Consider the following 19310-nt stretch of genomic DNA (forward strand, 5'->3'; position numbering starts at 1 on the left):
CCAACAGGCTGGTTGTACTCAAGTAGATTGAACGATCAACTTGGGTACATTCAGCCTGCCCATACATAGTTTGAATTGCATTTGGTTCCTGCTGAACCGTCAAAGATTCAAACTGTCTATGGCCGGGTTTTTATTTTGATTCATAGAAGACATGGATGGCATTGAGGTCAGTGTGTAAAAAGTGTAAACTGCTTAGTAAGCTGCAAGAAAACATCAAAGTTCACGTGATTCCTTTGCAGTGGCTCTGTGACAATCCAGCCAAATGCTGTGCAAATGCAAGGATTCAACGTTGTTATGCATTCATATATTGACTGAATGATCAGGAAACAGATTGCTGGTGGGATGGGTGATTGGCACCGGTGTGGGTTCTTCTGGAGGATTCGGGCAGAAAAATTCAGGTCCAGGATGAGTTTATTTGGCTCCACAAGCGGTTTTGGCACTGGAGGGACCAGCATGTTTGGTGGCACCACCACCAATAACCATAACCCTATGAAGGACATAGAGGTCAGCTCTCCATCAGATGACAGAATATCATGCCTATCCTTTAGCCCACTGCCTATGTCAGGGAACTTCCTCATCACTGGCTCCTAGGCAAATGACGTACAATGTTGGGAAGTGCAGGACAATGAGCAGACTATTCCAAAGACCCAACAAATGTAAAGGGGACGTCTGCTGGAGTGACGATGGCAGCAAAGTATTGACAATGTCTTTTGACAAAGCTGCCAAAATGTGGGACTTGAACAGCAACTAGTCTATAAAGATTACAGATTGCATGGCATGAAGCACCAATAAAAACTGTACACTGGATCAAAGCGCCAAATGATACTGTAGCTGTGTAATGACTGGTAGCAGGGAAAAAACTCTAAAGTTTTAGGACACACGCTTGCCAAATCCTTTAATGGCACTTGAGATACCAGAACAAAGTTACTGTGCGGATGTGGTGTACCCCATGGCCGTGGTAGAGACAGCTGAGAGAGGATTATTAGTTCGAAATTCAGAGGGCTGATTCTCCAACTGATAATCTCTAAGGCCTGAATCTCCATTAAAGCACCAGCACCAATATGTCGCCATATTTAAAGATAAACAGAACAAGACAACCGGCTTTTTCCTGGGAAGTATCAAAGGTCGAGTTGTCATCCACTTCATCAACCCCCCTGAATCCAGGCAAAGACAGCTTTGCATTTAAATGTTATCGGTCCAATGGGAAAAACAGCTGCTCCCCCTGAAATTTATGCCATAAAACGGCATTGCCTTTTTCCGGTACAGACCACGCTGGCCACTGTCGGCTTTGTTGGCTGGTTTGATTTCTGAGACAAACATGCCCGAACCAAATGGAAGACGTCAGAACAGCTGGACCAGCCCATCTCCACGTGCTGCTTCAACCACAATGGGAACATCTTTGCCTATGCAGCGAGCCATGCTTGGTCCAAGGGTAACTAGCTGTCCAAATTGCAAAAGAAGGATGATATTTTCCTGCGAAGAGCCACGGAAGAACTGTAGCTGCAAAGAAAGTAATAATAAAATTCCACCACCGTGTTATTTAAGGCCAAGTTCTGAATACCATCCTTTTGGAGAGATTAAAACCAAGGGTGATAGTTATAAAGCTGTGCCTTAACACCTCCACGTTGCTTTTTAATATTCTTGCATAACTGTAAAGGACAATGATGTACTTTACAAAAGTGCTTAGGGCTCTGCCGGTTTCAGGACTCCTGAGCCAACAGAACGCTAATAAAATTAAAGCCAGGATGCCACTGCCTGCATTACATGAATGGACCGCAAAATGAAAGCCATGGCATATAATAGAGAGCATAGTGGTATTCTCTTTGTGATATAACTTGACCCCTATATGTTTACTGTCACTGTATTCATATGAAGTAGGCTTTGTTCAAATTGTTTTGGGTGGTTGTGGGTCCTTGGATGTGCATAGTGAGGTGATTGGCCTTGGGTGATGCAGGGAATTAGGATGGATTCTCCTACATGGGTTGTGCCTGTTTGCCTGCAGCCCTCTCTCCTCTACAGCCATTCAAAGTGCAGTTTACACAGCATTTCTTAGCTTTCGGGGGGGAGGAGTATCTGATGACGCACACTGCACAGCGGAGAGCTTGGGGTAATCTGGGATCTGAGTAAAGGGAATGGATACAGCCCTTTCTACACATTCACATAGGGAAACATGCAGCTGAGGCCGTCGATCATATTCTGTGGGCTGGAGGGGGGAAGGGATTCCCTGCTGTTGGGATAAATGATCAGGAATGACTCAGGAGGGAGGAGAAAGAAATCGGAGATCACACTAAGTGCTTGGAATTGAGACAGGTTCACACTATAGAGGGATGTGCTTGGTTCATTTTTCATCTCAGAGGTTTACAGCCACTTTAAGGACAGTCATTGTAGTTTGCCTGGTTCATAGAGCTCCCGCTGCACTTCAGGAACACCAGCCAACATTGGCAGCTGCAGGAAGAGCCCAGCAAAGGTGTCATGTCTATGCCCCACCTCCTGCCCAGCCTGTCCAGCCAATCTTAGCAACCAAACCAAACCAATTTTGGCCACTCTAGGCTGCAGTTGGAGGAGGAAATTGTTTTGAGGGTAACAGTCATAAATGTGGCAAGACCCCAAAATCATGTAAAAAGGCCCTATCAACAAGAGATCACTCACATCCAGCTCTGCATTTTCTAAGACACAAATCTGTTATGTTGTTTTATGAGAGAGATGCAGTGAATCGATTTTTCCTATAATAAAGACAACGGTTTAGTAAAAATAAAAAAAAAAATCGAAGTGCCTGTTAGCACCTTGTGCTGAGACTGACATTTTCATGCACAGGGAGAACACCAGCCACTGCTAGGATACACACAGAAAGCAATTGATTTTGTGCCCTGTTCACACTACAACACAACTCGGAGGAGCGGTGCAGTGAGCTGCGATACAATGAAGACATGCTGCATTTTATCGCAACGCACAGAAAGGCACCACATGTCACCATACAAAGCAACACACTGTACTGCTGTACGGTTATATGAATGAAGTGTTGCTTTGTAAACTTGACAAAAAAAAAAAAAAAAACAACAACATCACACTGCCCCTACAACTGCCATCACACTGCAGCCAGAACAGATAGCTGCCCACAAACCAAACCGCTCCAGTGTGAACAGACCCTAAATGATCCAGAGTATGGTTTGGGATCAGCAAAAGTCCATAGCCAATAGTCTCAAATCTGACAACAAGACAGGTGTCTTTCAAAGTATTCAGCCATTTCCACAGATTCATTGAAAACACAGGATTGAACAGACACCTAACATAACATGATAATTTGTATGCTCCATTCGGCAGCCCCAGTACATGTACTCCACACCCAAATGGATAAACACAAACATCTAAAGATTTTTTTTTTGTTAGAGGTTAATAAGAGCATAAAACAAATTTGCAGATGTTAACCAGGTGTTTGAACGAGTATTGTTAATTACTAGGTTAGGATGTGGGAGAGTTAAAGAGTAACTCCACTTTTGTTGAGAAAAAAAAACAAAAAAAAAAACATTCCCCTCTGGTGGATCTATGTACATTGCAAGGATTGTAACAAACTGTTGCAGCTTCTTCCTACCTTTTGTTGCTCTAGAGAAATAGCTGCTTGTGTCCTTGTGCAAAGTGCATGTGAATGGGAGCATCTTTTTCATCAGTGATCAGTTGCTGCACTTGCTGGGTTCCAATGAGGAAAGTGGTGGGGTCTGAATTCTTTTAGATGTGATTAATCCTTTGTGAGTATGTCATCAAACCGGAGATGTTTGTTTCAGAGGATGCAATGATACCAAAAATCTGATTTGTATCTTAGTAAACCAATCACACACAGGAAATGGCATTTCAGGGGGGGCGCTCCATACATCAGCTCTGTACAGAACACCTCCAGGTTGCCATATTGTTTTGCATTTTACTGAAAATTACAGTGTTGCAGATTGAAAAGGAAGGTAATCTTTGAAAATGTGATACTACAATATTGCTTATGTTGCAATAGTATATGATATATTTTTTGTGCTATTTTTTCCCAAGAAAGTGGAGTTACCCTTTAAGTAATGACAATTAGCAGTTAACCTTAGCAGTAAGGAGTCTCTCTCCAGTTTTGTCTCCAGTACTTCCAACTTGTCAGAATAAAGATAGCATGTACCTGTCCTATGACCATAGCAAGATACATACACAAAGGAGACAGCGTCACTATGTAAATTGGGGTTCAAATACTGCTAGGAAGGATTTGACATATGATCAAACCCTAATGTAAAAACACAATGACAATGCCCTCTACCCCATTGTGGCACACAGTCTGCCACAAAATAACCCAAGTACATCCAGTAGAAGCTTAATCTCTGGCAAATGCAAGACTCTTACCAGTTTAACAAATCCATTTTGGAGCTCAGCCAGTTGTTCTTTCAGCTGCCTGTTCTGGGTCAGCGCTCGGCTGATGGTGGCTTTGTCACTCTGCATGTTTTCCAGGATCTGCTGTTTATCTACATTTTCCTCATTCTGCCTTTGTACTGTCTTCTCTAATTCCAGTAGGCGTTCCTCCTGCTCCTGATTGAGGCGACTTAGCTGGCTGTTGTCCTGCACCAGGGCCTGATACCTGGACTGCAACTCTTGAAACTCTTGTTGGAGCTTCTCTACCTCTCTTTGAAGAGCCTGTTCTGTTTCAGAAGGGCCATGTGTCGCAGAGTTCTCTGTGTCAGCAGGTTCCGCTGCTGGAAAGTAGCAGAGACACAAATTGCATTATGTGCAAAAATGACTCTATTAATGACTGTCTTCACTTTGCTGTGTACCTGATGCAAGTAACAGTTCTGTCACTCTGGTCTCCAGCTGTTCAACTTGGACACGCGCGCTCTCCTTCTCTTCGCTGAGGGTGTGTAGCTAGTAAAAAACAGTAATATTAATTGACTTAGTACCAGGGTAATATTTTTTTATAAAATTATTTTTATTGAAATTTATGTATGCGTATAACAACACATACAGAAACAGTACAACAAACAGAAAATAACTTCAGAAGAAATCAGCAGCCTCGCAGGGCCAATTTACTAGGTTAATATTTGACACACACCAGTAGGAAAGGGCATTATCAGTGTCACAATGGGGAGATTTTCTTTCACTTCCTGTCCCTCACAGGCAACAGGAAGTGAGAGGAAATATCTACAATCTGAGGGGCAATCCCATTCAGACAGTTGTCTCCAATGGAAGATGTCCCCTCACCTGTTGCCCTTTGGATTATTCATTACTTTCTGCCTCTGGGATAAACTGACAGTGTAAATCTATCTAAACAGAACACAGTTGACAAACTTGACAGAGGTTCTATTCTTTCCCTGCGCTATCCAATCAAAAGAACAATAAAAGCAATCATGGCTATGTAAGAACAGTTGTGAAATTTAAAGCTATAAGCGGTTTAACTCTAACCAAAACTTTTTTCCCATTTAAGTTTTTATCGCCAGGTTTATACCGCTTTCTGGGTTTGCATTTTGGAAATTTCCACTCTCTTCCTGAACCAACAACATAGGATGTCATAAGAACAGAAAGTTATGGGAAACTCCCAAATGCAAACAAAAACAAAAACACTTTTTTCTATTTTAAAAAAGAAGTGTAGTAGCGAAGAAAACTCCTACGTTTTTACTGCTGTAAAATGTAATTTATCAAAATGTCAGTCAGACAGCAATAGAAGCTGGGAGGAAGTTTCAGCCTTTGACAATCTTGACCGTCAAAGTAACAAAACATTTTTGCAGTTTTGCTTGAATTAAATTGATTATCACCATCCCAGGTTGATAACAAACACATGCTGGTGTAATGTTCACAGAGAGGTTAGAGAAAAGCCAGAGAGGAAATTCAAGCTTAAGTAAAGCTCACCTGCTCAGACAACTGACGAACTCTTTCTTGCCAGACAGTCCCCTCTTCTTTCAGTTTTTCCACATACTGGTCTCGTTCTGCCCTCAATTGTTGAAGAGAATTTGACATCTATGGATGAAGAGTAAAAGACGAACTAAAACACTTTAATGTAGAAATGCTGCACTTGGCTTCCCTCATTCCTGGCTACATGGCCACAATCCAGGAGTTTGGTCACAAGTTTAGAGTTCAAACTGGCTGGTCTTCCCATTAAGCAGAGATTATTTGATTGAGTGTCTAGGCTTTGGGTCTAGCGAGCAGCACTGCAAAGAGCTTGAAGCACCACTGATTGGGTGGAATATCTATCTACTGTTTACTCCACAGTTAAGGATGAATCTTTTAACCAAGTACAGCAGCTGAAGGAGGGCTGTACACATGTCAAATGTATACCACTCACAGGTTACAACAAAGGATAAGGAGGCAACATATCGCCGTCCAGCTGCCTGTCAAATACCATCTGAAAAGAGATCTACAGCATATCACTTTTTAGAGGGGCAGGTAAAGGCTGCTGCAAGTATAAACGAGTCCTAAAAATAAATGAATAACGGCTCGTTCACACTAGAATGTGGTGCGTTACCACAGCTCTCTCGCAACGCATTCTGATCTCAATGCCCTTGCGATTTGCTGTGGGGGTCAGTTAAGAGTTAACGACAACCCAAACGCAGGTCACAAACACAATGCGCATGCCTGTACTGGCCCACACCAAATCGCATAGTAGATGCAGTTACCAAGCTTTTCAAAAAGTAGTGCATGCACTAATTTGAGTGTTGCAATTTCAGCACATTTAAATGAATGGGCTTGAAATCACACCGCACAGAGCTGCAGATGAATCACACAGGAACACACAGCTCGTTCCTGTGGGATTCAGCTCAGAGCATGGTGTGAACCGGGCCTAAAGCTTTCTGCTAAGCTGTAGAACTTATTTCTGCACTGAGCAACAATAGGAAAAAAAAAAACAATAATTGAATTTAAAAGCGGACTAGATTCTTTCCTATAAACGAAAGCATCTACACTTGTAATGAAATAATAAAAGTAATGTAGCTGCCATTTCTGGGATACTGACACTAGCCACAGACTGATTGCATAGCCTCCCCAGTGGTCTGATTATGTCACTATTTCTGTGCTCAAAGAGGTACATTTTTTTGCATGGAAATATGTCGTTTTATTATTATAGGCCTGTACTTTTTAAGAATAACTCACTGAAATCTGTCCGAACAAGAGTCTAGTGAACATCCCGGGTATGTTAAAATTTGAAACATGAAATTATAAATTATAATTTAATAATCATAAAAAATATAATAATAAATTTAATTCAATATAATCAAAACAAAAACACTGAAATTTTAAATACAGCGCCAAGTTCGCACATCAATGAGCAAAGTTGCAAAATCGTTTTCAATGTCTGATGACGAAATTACCCCACGAATCATTATCACTCAATTCTGTAAGTAGTTCTAATTTACGATCGCTGTTTTCTAGCTGGTCTAAAACTGCTTTTTGGACGCCATGGACATTTCTCAGTTTCCAGGCAGAAAGAACAGTAAAAATGGTTTGCTACAGTAATGTTTTACTATGTGATTTTAGTGTATTTAGTGAATGTCATTTTTTCACATTTTAAAATTTCCCACCGTTCCGTCCCCGTACTTCCTGACGTTGCAGGGAACCGAACCCGGAAGACAGATGCCGACATCGGCTGGAGGACATTGCCGGGGACGCTGCAGGAGGAACATCGCGTGAGCGCAGGATAAGGTAAGTGAAGAAGAGATCCCGAAGCAGCACAGCATGGTATTCCTGAGTGTAGCTCGGGGTTACCTGAAACTTTACCCTGAGCTACACTCGGGAATACCTCCTGGGAGGTTAAGCCTGATGATTATATGGACAAAATTGTCCCAAGCAGAGAGAACTGCTGAAAATATTCTCATCTAGAAATTCAGTATACAGCCAGTGGTCATATCCATCACACAAAGGTTACCTGTGCTAGCTGGGTACCCAGTTGGTCTCTCTCTTCCAGGGCCATCAGAAGCTGTTGATTTGCATCCGGTACTCCCGTCTGATTAGAAAACTTAAAAAAAAAAATCACACAGATATATAAATAATGGTCACCAAAGAGGTCATAAAAACAAAACGATTTGGGCAAAATATTAACATAAAAACCCACAGAGTTTACAGTTTAGTGGTTTCATCTGTAAATGACCAGATAACTGAAGTGCATATTTACACAATGTATAAAGGTATTGTGTGAACATCCTCAAATCTTTTGGTAAAACGGATTCAATATGTGAAGCTCTGGTTGGTATAGCTCTATTTAGTGACATGGGAGAGCACCAACTGCAAAGGAGAACAGTGGTATAGACTTGCATACTGATGAAATAGAACTTAATGAGAACAGAAAAACGCAGGCTTCTTCAACAATATAGAACTGTGGCAAAATACCACCTACCAAAGAGTCAGAACCTGAAGTCCAATACCAGAACATTAACATGGATTTCTACCAGAAGAAACAATTTGCTTGCATTAAAGCTTACCTGCTGAATCATAAGTTCAGCCATTTCAAGCTTCTTGTGCAGATCTCCCAGCTCCAACTTCATGGCAGCATTCTCAGAGAGAAGTGCATTCAGTTTCTCTGACAATTCAGAATTCTGCTGCTTCAGCTCATCACTACTCTTACTGTGCGAGAAGATAAGGACAAGCATGACAAGGCTGACCTCTGGTAACCTCTTTAGAGTCAAGACTGAAGCAAAAGAAAGGACTTACCTGTTCTTCAAAGATTCAAGTCGCAGGTTGTCACGGTCTTTCTCCAATTCTTTATTAAGCTAAAAAACAGAGGCAAATGCACAATATTACTAAAAATGGCCAGGCCTTACCCTAGAAACAGAAAGTAAAGATAAAAGTGAGCGCTAGATGGAAAAGCTGCTATGCGCCAATAAGTACCAAACAACTTAAAAAAAGAACATATAAAAGAGAAGGGCGCAGCGCTAGAACACAATATAATTAAACCATATACATATAAAATGGTGACAAAGTGCCAAAAACTGTGCATAAGAATAATGATAGTCCTTTAAACATCAAATGGTGACTGAAAAAACGTGCGTCTTCCGGTGATCAGAGTAACTGAATCATGCACTCACCAGATGCATAATTCAAATATGCATATAGATGGTATCCCGATATCCATACGCAGTTATCTCATAAACGGATCTGGTCATCATCTAAGCACAGCAGTCCATCCAAAGAATCCTCTTATGAATCGTGTGTTGCCACACTAGGACACCCCTCAGCTGTCCCCTAAGAGACTCTGCAAGTATTAGACTCAGCAGGGTCCCAAGAAAAAAGCCAGGATGGTGTGATACCGTTTAAAATAAAGATTTATTGATCCAAAAAATAGATAGACAAGGACTGCATAAATAGACTGACCATAAATTTGCATAAAGATAACCACCGCTCCATGCGGTGGTATAATGTCTGGGATATGCTGCTCTTACCCTGACGCGTTTCGTGCCATGTGCACATATTCATAGGGAGTGTGTCAGCTGACACACTCCCTATGAATATGTGCACATGGCACGAAACGCGTCAGAGTAAGAGCAGCATATCCCAGACATTATACCACCGCATGGAGCGGTGGTTATCTTTATGCAAATTTATGGTCAGTCTATTTATGCAGTCCTTGTCTATCTATTTTTTGGATCAATAAATCTTTATTTTAAACGGTATCACACCATCCTGGCTTTTTTCTTGGGACCCTGCTGAGTCTAATACTTGCAGAGTCTCTTAGGGGACAGCTGAGGGGTGTCCTAGTGTGGCAACACACGATTCATAAGAGGATTCTTTGGATGGACTGCTGTGCTTAGATGATGACCAGATCCGTTTATGAGATAACTGCGTATGGATATCGGGATACCATCTATATGCATATTTGAATTATGCATCTGGTGAGTGCATGATTCAGTTACTCTGATCACCGGAAGACGCACGTTTTTTCAGTCACCATTTGATGTTTAAAGGACTATCATTATTCTTATGCACAGTTTTTGGCACTTTGTCACCATTTTATATGTATATGGTTTAATTATATTGTGTTCTAGCGCTGCGCCCTTCTCTTACCCTAGAAACAACACAGTAGATGTCAAAAAAATACTACTATCTGTAGTATAAACTGTGCAGTATTTCCAATTATTACTGAAAGGTACTATGCAAAGCCATCCAAGAGGATTAACTGTATCCTGCTTTAACCCTTTTACTGCAACAGCATGGAGATCTGATGTCTTGTTTAAAAAAACCTGTCACAGTAAGAATATTATAACAGACGTTTTGAGGCACGGTGATGTCATCTGCAGCTCCTGGGCCATGGAATTCCTCCCCTTTCCCTCCCAGCTTTTCTCAAATCGGCATTTATAGGCAATATGACTTTGAGAGGCGAAAGCTTTTAGTAAAAGCAGAACTTTCATTTTTGTCTGCTTTAACCATTCCCTACTCTATAAGAAAAAATAAAATGAAAGTTTTTACATACTGTAATTGTATCAGATTCATACTATAAACATACTGCACTGTAAACGGCTCTGAATCCTGAAGTTGTCAGTTTTCATCTCTTGGCTAAAGATATCTATTTCCTAAATGAAGCCGAGAGGATATTGATCATCAGTGGGAAACTGAGCAGTCGGTGACATCCAGCATTAGGAGGCACTAGGAGCATTATGTTAACAGGGGACATTTATTAAAGTGTAACTAAAGGTAAAATATTTATTCTGCATAGAGTGGAGAGGGATTAAAACACCTGTTAGATTTTTACAGCCATCTGCACCCTTGTTCGGAGATTTGTCCTCTCAATTTGTCCAGTTTACTGTCATCACTAAAAAAATCTTCCAATGGGGACACTAGTTATGGTGACAAGCAGAGATTCCCAGACTGTGGAGATGAAGGTAAAATTTTCCCAAGGGGACACAGAAGGTGTAAAAATAAACTAACCCCCTTTAAGCTATTCAAAATGAAAAGAAAAAAATAAATTCCTTTAGTTATCTATGCCTCGCATGGGGCAATGTGTGGGCAGAAAAGCTTTAATGTGGTTAAAGGCAGAATGTAAAACCTTCTGTGTTCTGCTCCCCCCACAGCCCCCGTTAATATTCACCTGAGGGCCCTCTTGATCCAGCGATGTGCACGAGAACCTTGGATGTCCTGGGACTCCCTCCTCATTGGCTGAGATAGCAGTGGGAGCTATTGGCTCCCAATTCTGCCAATCACAGCCAGTGAGCCAATGAGTAGAGAGAAGGGAGCAGGGCCAAGACGTGGCTCTAATTTGTCTTATGGACACAAAGCCGGGCTTGCTATTGGGTCCACTGGTCAAGGGGCAGGAGCCAGGAACACCAGCGGGAGACGCAATAAGAGGAGGATTGGGGCTGCTCTGTGCAAAACCACTGCACAGAACAGGTAAGTTACTTTTTTTTTTTAAAGCCAAACCTTTAATACCACTTTAAGAAAAATAACGTAAACTGTGAGTTTAAATGTGGCAGTTACTTCTAATGGTGACTAAAGACACTTTAGAATACTGTGCATTCTGGGTCACAATTCATGATACCTTTAGTCACTTACCACTGATAAAATGGCAAGGCATACAATTAATGTATTGACAGGAAGCCTGCAGTAACTCATAACCCATGCCATCAGAAACCAGCATTCGTTACCTGATCTGGTTGCTTGTTATAGGTTGCTGCAGCCTATCACTCTTTGCAATGAAATAAAGCCAAGAGAATACTGTAAATACAGCAAAACTAGATCAATATGTGTTCTTTATTTCTCATACGTATTATAATTCCACTGTTACCTTTTCTAGCTGCTTCTGCTGAGCAGAGAGGGAGGACAGTGTACGTTCCAGCTCGGTTACTCTCTGCCGGGTGGACTGTAATCGCATGACAAGATCCTCCACCTCCCCTATAAGAACAGAAAGAAAGGTTTATGGCCATTTAATAAAACACAACCAGGGCTCACAGAATAATTATGGTACCGATCATAAAAGGAATGTAAACCTCCTTATGCTTTCCTTTCAGGAACTCCATGCTGAATGTGAACTAGACCAGAAAAGGTTCTATCAGTACTTGCATTACAATTATAAAACTCCCTTGTGATTCTTCGCCTTCTCCTCTATTTGATGCTCTCGGCCAAGTGGCCAATACTAAAGGTCTCCTCTCTGAGGCATATACACAACTGTGAGCTACATTCCTGCTGCATAGCAGAAAAGAATGAGGCCAATTTCAAATGGCATAAGAGATGAAATTTTGCAATCTGCACAGAGGGTAACGTTATCACCTTCATGTAATTAACACAACTTTTCTTCCTCCACAGAGTATATCGTAGCTCTACACATGCATGGCTCCGTGCACATCAAAGAACATTGCACACAAGCTGGTTCATTTGTTTATTTAAGAAGAGACATAGGGGGTTCCTTGGCTTGTCTTGGCTATCCCGGGACTCCCTCTCCTCATTGGCTGAGACAGCAGCGGGAGCCAGTGTCAATCACAGCCAGTTAGCCAATGAGAAGAGAGGGGGGCAGGGCCGAGCCGTGGCTTTGTTTGTGAATGGACACACGCAGAAGTGGCTTGGGAACGCACCTGCTCGGGTGCCCCCATAGCAAGCTGCTTGCTGTGGGGGCACCTGACAGGGGGAGCAGCCAGGAGCACAGGCAGGGGACCCGAGAAGAGAAGGATCGGGGCTGCTCTGTGCAAAACCACTGCACACAGCAGGTAAGTATAACATGTTTCTTATTATTGTTTTTTTTCTTAATTATAAGCCTTTAATATAACTTTAAATGCATTACTATGCATAGGCGATGCTTTAGAAGCCTTTACAGATTACTACTTTAGATTTACAGAGGAGGTCTTGTGCTAGAATTTCTGCCCATGACCTGATGATCGCGGCAATACCTCACATGTATGGGACGATCGCTGTTTGCGTAAGGGATTGACACATGCATTCACATTTGCAGTCATGCCCCTCCCCCTTTTTCTGTCTAAGCATAATGCCCCCTTTTACTATCTGCCTCTTTGCATAGTCCTATCTTTGGCAGGATTCAGTCTGTGTGTCCTCTTCAGGGTCTCCCTCAGCAGAGCCGGGGGTGGAAGGGGTTGCAGATCTGGACAAAGGAGAAGAGCTGCCCACATTATAATATTAACAAGCGGGTGACTATCCGCTTGTTAATATGAAGAGACTCCTCTCTGTCCAGATCTGCAGCTCCTCCTGCCCCTGCTTTGCTGAAAGGATGACACCATTAGTGGGGCTGGAGAGGAGACACAGGCATGGCCACATAGCGGAAGGTGAGTAGAGATCACAGTCTGTGATAGTCCTGTCCGAGCCGGTGTCGCCACTTACCTCCCACTGTCATCAATGGGCCACGGGCCGGTACCTGTGTGCGGTCCAGGGGTTGGGAACCCTTGCTTTAATGCATTCCCTGCATTAAAATGATAGTAAAGACTAAAAAACAAAAAAAAATCATATTTACCTGCTCTGTGCAATGGTTTTGCACAGAGCAGCCCCGATTCTCCTCTCCTCCATTCCCCCGCCAGCACTCCTGGCCTCTCCACCCCGCTCAGTGCCCCCCATAGCAAGCTGATTGCTATGGGGGCACTGGTACGTGCTCGTTCCAGAGCTGGCCTTGTGTGTGTATGAGACACACAGAGCGTGGCTCAGTCCCTCCTCCTGCTCTCTCCAGACTGGGTGTGATTGACAGCAGTGGGGGCCAATGGCTCCCGCTGCTGTGCCTCAGCCAATGAGGAGAGAGAGACCTGGGAGAGCCGATGTTCCTGTGCACATCACTGTATCAAGGGGTGTTCTCAGGTAAGTATTAGAGGGGGCTGTGGGGGGAGCAACACACAGAAGGTTTTTTATATCTATGCAAAATTTCAGCCTCTCCAACCAATTTAAGGTTAAAAAAAATGTCCCAATAGTTGTGGCACCCCACACCCCCTTATACACTTACTCGAGTCCTATCTCAATCCAGGGCTGTGACCATTTGCAGCATTGCTGGTCTGTGTTCCTCTCCTCACAGGACATAGAGGCAGCAGCAGGAACCACTGACTCCTGCTGCTGTCAATTAAATCCTGAGCAGGGAGCAGGGTGTGGGCCTGAGCCATGCTGTGTCTGTGTGTCTATGGACACATCAGCTCCCATAGCAAGCAGCTTGCTATGGGGACAGACAAAGAAGGGGAGGAGAAGAAAGCACCAGCAGGGGACCCCCAGAAGAGGAGGATCGCGGCCACTCTGTGCAGTATCATTGCATAGAGCGGGTAAGTATAACATGCTTGCCATTTTAGAAAAAAAATAAAATAAATTAACTTTTACAACTACTTTAAGTTGTCACTCTATTATCATGTGAATGCTCTTCATTCAGATTTTACATGACTTGTTAAGTGCGTTTACATTTAACTTGTTTCCTGTCCACATTTTGGGTTCTGGAGCCCATGCCTGAAAGCTAAAACCCAGCCATACTTGCACAGTTTTATAGGCTTTTCCCCTGTACAAATAGACACTATATTGCCAAAAGTATTGGGCCCACTCTCCAAATCATTGGATTCAGGTGTTCCAATCACCTTCATGGCCACAGGTGTATAAAATCAAGCACCTAGGCATGCAGACTGCTTCTACAAACATTTGTGAAAGAATGGGTCGCTCTCAGGAGCTCAGTGAAATCAAGCGTGGTCCCGTGATAGGTTGCCACCTGTGCAATAAGTCCATCTGTGAAATTTCCTTCCTACTAAATATTCCACAGTCAACTGTTAGTGGTATTATAACAAAGTGGAAGCAACTGGGAACAACAGCAACTCAGCCATGAATTGGTAGGCCATGTAAAATGACAGAGGGGGGTCAGCGCATGCTGAAGCACATAGTGTGCAGGAGTAGCCAACTGTCTGCAGAGTCAATAGCTAAAGACCTCCAAAGTTCGTGTGGCCTTCAGATTAGCACAGCAACAGTGCATAGAGAGCTTCATGGAATGGGTTTCCATGGCCGAGCAGCTGCATCCAAGCCTTACATCACCAAGTGCAATGCAAAGTGTCGGATGCAGTGGTGTAAAGCACACCAACCACTAGACTCTAGAGCATTGGAGAAATGTTCTCTAGCATGACTAATCACGCTTCTCTGTCTGTAAATCCAATGGACGTGTCTGGGTTTGGCAGTTGCCAGGAGAACAGTACTTGCTTGACTGCATTGTGCCAGGTTTGGTGGAGGGGGGATTATGGTGTGGGGTTGTTTTTCAGGGGTTGGGCTTGGCCCCTTAGTTCCAGTGAAGGGAACTCTTAAGGCATCAGCATACCAAGACATTTTGGACAATTTCATGCTCCTAAGTTTGTTGAAACAGTTTGGGGATGGTCCCTTCTTGTTCCAACTTGACTGCGCACCAGTGCACAAAGCAAGGTCCATAAAGACATGGATGGCCTGCACACAATCCTGACCTCAACCCAATAGAACACCTTTGGGATAAATTAGAGTGGAGACTGCGAGCCAGGCCTTCTTGCCCGACATCAGTGCCTGACCTCACAAATGGAAGAATGGTCAAACATTCCCATAGACACTCCTAAACCTTGTGGTCAGTCTTCCCAGGAGAGTTGAAGCTGTTATACCTGCAAAGGGTGGACCACCTCAATATTGAACCCTACGAACTAAGACTGGGATGCCATCAAAGTTCATATGCGTGTAAAGACAGGCGTCCCAATACTTTTGGCAATATAGTGTAGCTTACTCTGACCTTATCAGTGAGTGTATTAAAAGTTGTAGGAAGTCAAAGTCTCATATCCTTGCTTGAAGAATTTCATCATCATCCAGCACTTCTCTCCACAGCCTGTCACTGGTCCACTCCTTCCATTCATTTGATTTCAGTTTAATCAAGGAGGCTCAGCATCACATTTGTATTACCTAAGGTGGTCTACATGCAATGGCAGCTTGCCTAAGAACACCTACTCCTCAGGACTGATATTCGCTCATCAAGGTATTTTGATATTTGCCTAATTTCTCCCAAAAACAGACCACTGCAAGCATCAAGGTTTAAGGTTCTTGAGAGAAGAATTGAGGCAGGGTGCTATGACGTTTTCAAGAAGTTATATACAGCACCCTGTCAGCCCCAGCAACCAGCCATGATCTGCCTTGCTTTGCATAGAGAAGCACAGAGAATAAGTGATGATATCTGAGTGCGAAGGTATATATTTGCAATATTATTTTTTCATAATATAACTGTTTATAGAACAGGGGGGAGAACAAGGAACCAGGGATGGCAAAACAAAAGCAGATATTCAGCTTTAAGAATTATATTGAGCGTAGTGGTTTAGCAGAAACTTTGCTTTATATTAAAGCCAAACTCTGGGCATTTTTTTCTTTTCCCTTTGCAGTCGGGCTGTGACTACATTTTCAAGACCGCTGGAGTGCGGGGTTGCCGGACCGGTCTTGTGCGGGGAGGACAGGAGGACCAGGCAAGTATATTTCCGCTCTCCTCTCCCCTAGAATAAAACGAGCAATTAACCTTTGCAGTGCGGGCATGGGGGGGAAATGCCCAGAGTTCAGCATTAAGGTTTTGTGTTTCCTCAGAGATAACTGCTGAAGAAATTCTTGATCACTGGGGCGAAAGTGATTTCAATATGAAAGCCTAAACTGGATACACAATGTCTGCTTTTTTTTTGATCAGCCAGCAGGCAGAATAAAAAAAAACAAACTAAAAAAAAAACTGACAGATACATGCATCCACACAATATGTGTGGATGCAGAAATCCTTCCCTGCTGGAACACTATTCTGGCAGAGGAGACTCTTAGCTCTCAGAATACGCCAATCAGACCTGTAGCCAATTGTCTGCAAGTTGCTGATCGAACAAGGTTTTCCAGAAGTCCGATTCGGCTTCTGTCAAAAAGGAAGGACTGCACACAGATCGAAATGAGACTAGTCCCTGCCGGCCAAATTTTGATCCATGCACACCCATCTTAAAGGATAACTTCACCTTTTGAAGCATGTTACACCCATATTCAAGGTGTACAATTGTACCAGCCCCCGCACCCAGGGGATCTTCTCTAAATCCCACCCCCCTCTAGCTGTAAAACCCTGTCATCTATTCACAGTGTACTGTGAATGGAAAGGCTACAAGTCCTGACAGCCTTTGCGGCTGTCGGCTTGTAGTTCTCAATGAACTACCACAGCGCTGCTGAGCACTGTGGTAGTTCATAGATTCTTCCAGTCAGTATAAAACGGTCTGCTCATAAAAGGTACGAGTAGACAGATTACACTGAAAGTCTATAGGAAACTTGCATGTCACCAGCATCTGCTTTTCGCCGGTGCAATGCTTTCCAGACTCCTAAAACAAAAAAAAAAAAAAAAAAAAAAAAAAATAGTAAATGCACACAGTTCTTATTTTTTGTTAAAAGGTGGACTTCTCCTCTTGGCGCCGGTCGAACGCAAATGTGCGGCCTCCCGGTGTCTGGGCCTAGATGCCGAGCGGCCACACATTTGCGTTCTATTAACAAAAAAAAAAAACCATACGTGCTGAGTGCGTGCCCTGCGCGCTCCCAGCACACATGTCCAGTACTCTCCTCTTTCGAGTGGGACTTTTCCCAATCATGTGACCGCCATGACGGCATGTCACGGCAGTCATAGGACCCTAAACCCTGCCCCGCCTCCCGGCTTCTGAAAGCCTTAAAGCGCCGGGAGGCGCCAAGGAGTTAAGGACTGGTGTAAATTTAAACATTTACAGGATACATACCTCCTTTCTGACGTGCTGCCTGCTGTGTAAACGAGAGGGCGGTCTGCAACTCTGACTTTTCGGATACCAAAATTCCAATTGTCTGGATGTGAACCTGTGAACAAACATTATTCATTACGTTATCAGATTTTAAAAGAATGGTGACAAGAAGGCAGCAAATCACTGACAATTTTATGGTACAGTTCATAGAGACCACGACTAGGAATGATGCTCTGCTGGATCTGGCAATCTCAAACCACACAGAGCTTACTACTAATGCTCATATAAAAGAACATCTGGGTAGCAGTGACCATAACATGATTTCATTTAACCACTTGCCCTCGTGAGGATTTACCCCCCTTCCTGACCAGGCCATTTTTTACATTACGGCACTGCATTTGTTTAACGGACAATTGCGCGGTCATGCAACGCTGCACCCAAATCAAATTTATGTCTTTTTTTTCCCCCACAAATGGACCTTTCTTTCGGTATTTGATCGACTGTGCGGTTTTTATTTTTTTTTGCACTGTAAACAAAAAAAGAGCGACAATTTACCGAAAAAAAAAAAAATTATTTATTTTTTACTTTTTGCTACAAAGCCTATCCAGTAAAAAAAAATGTAAAAATCAAATTTCATCAAAATGTATTCTGTTACATGGCTTTGCTTAAAAAAAAAATGTAATGTAGTAATGGCGGCGATCAGCGACTTCTAGCGGGACTGAGGCGGGTGTTCTGACACTGGGGGGAACTGTGCCACTGACATCCCCACTAACACTAAGGGTTCGTTCACACTTGACTGTTTTACCAACGCTTGCCAAACGCCCCTATAGCGTTTGGCAAGCGTTGGTCCGGAGTTTGCGGAGCGCTAAAAACACCCCACAAACGCCTATAATGAAGTTTGAATGGTGTGGAGCGGCACCATAGACTAGAATAGGAGGCTTCAATGCCTCCTGACTCGACCAGAGGCGTCCGTTTTGCCGCGACGCTAACGCTCCCGTTAGAACAGCACCATGTGCTGCAATGTGCAGAATTGTCCGAGGCGTTTAGGAAGCAGTAAAAACGCTTCACAAACGCCTCTCTGCCACCTGCACACAACGCTAGTGTGAACGAAGCCTAATACAGTGATCAGTGCTAATAAAAAGAACTGACACTGTACCAATGACAATGGGCAGGAAGGGGTTAACATCTGGGGCGAGCAAAGGGTTAAACTGTGTGCTGTTTTACTGTGTTTTCTGTTTGTGCTTTACTGTGTACGCACACTGCTTTGTATTGCTCTGCTGTGTACAGCAATACAAACCAGCATGCTGGTGCCGAAAGGGGAGAGATCTGTATTGTTTACATACAGACCTCTCCTCTGTCATTGTTCCTCGGCAATCGTCGGGTGCCTGCGAGGAATCTCCAACCGGGACCCGGTGACCAACAGCTAAAGCCGCCAATGGCAGCATGCGCTCCCCCTACACCAAAAAACTAAATCCTGTATATATACACACACGTGATTTTGCGCAGCCCTATCGCCCTGTAGCAGCATTTTTGATATAGGGTGGTCAGGAAGCGGTTAATGCTAGCTGTAATTAACAAGCACACACTGGAAAGATAAAAACACTCAACTTTAAGAGAGCTAATTTTCCAAGGATGAGGGCTGCTCTCCAAGACTTTGATTGGGAGGGAATATTGGCATTGAAGAACCGAGAACAGAAATGGGAATTCTTCAAA

At 43.3% G+C, this 19310-nt stretch overlaps 1 protein-coding gene and 1 pseudogene across 9 annotated transcripts in view; one reads left to right on the plus strand and one right to left on the minus strand.

Moving 5' to 3' along the window:
- GOLGA2 (golgin A2) overlaps nt 1-19310 on the minus strand; it is a 120520-nt gene that overhangs the window by 28117 nt on the left and 73093 nt on the right. For 8 of the 9 annotated variants that reach the window (XM_089668984.1, XM_089668983.1, XM_089668980.1 and 5 more), the window contains 8 exons: nt 17619-17712; nt 11714-11820; nt 8650-8708; nt 8421-8562; nt 7868-7957; nt 5860-5967; nt 4791-4878; nt 4366-4712 (listed from right to left, as the gene is read on the minus strand). In XM_089668984.1, the coding sequence (XP_089525110.1) occupies nt 4366-4712; nt 4791-4878; nt 5860-5967; nt 7868-7957; nt 8421-8562; nt 8650-8708; nt 11714-11820; nt 17619-17712 (1035 nt within the window). The remainder of the gene's footprint in view (nt 1-4365; nt 4713-4790; nt 4879-5859; nt 5968-7867; nt 7958-8420; nt 8563-8649; nt 8709-11713; nt 11821-17618; nt 17713-19310) is intronic. The other variant, XM_089668978.1, reaches the window with a different exon arrangement.
- LOC149469469 (mRNA export factor pseudogene) lies at nt 406-1500 on the plus strand (annotated as a pseudogene).

This window comes from Staurois parvus, unplaced genomic scaffold (genome assembly GCF_062004578.1).
Source record: "Staurois parvus isolate SC_StPar_1 unplaced genomic scaffold, SC_StPar_1.0 ptg000068l, whole genome shotgun sequence".
In the NCBI taxonomy this organism is placed as follows: Eukaryota; Metazoa; Chordata; class Amphibia; order Anura; family Ranidae; genus Staurois; species Staurois parvus.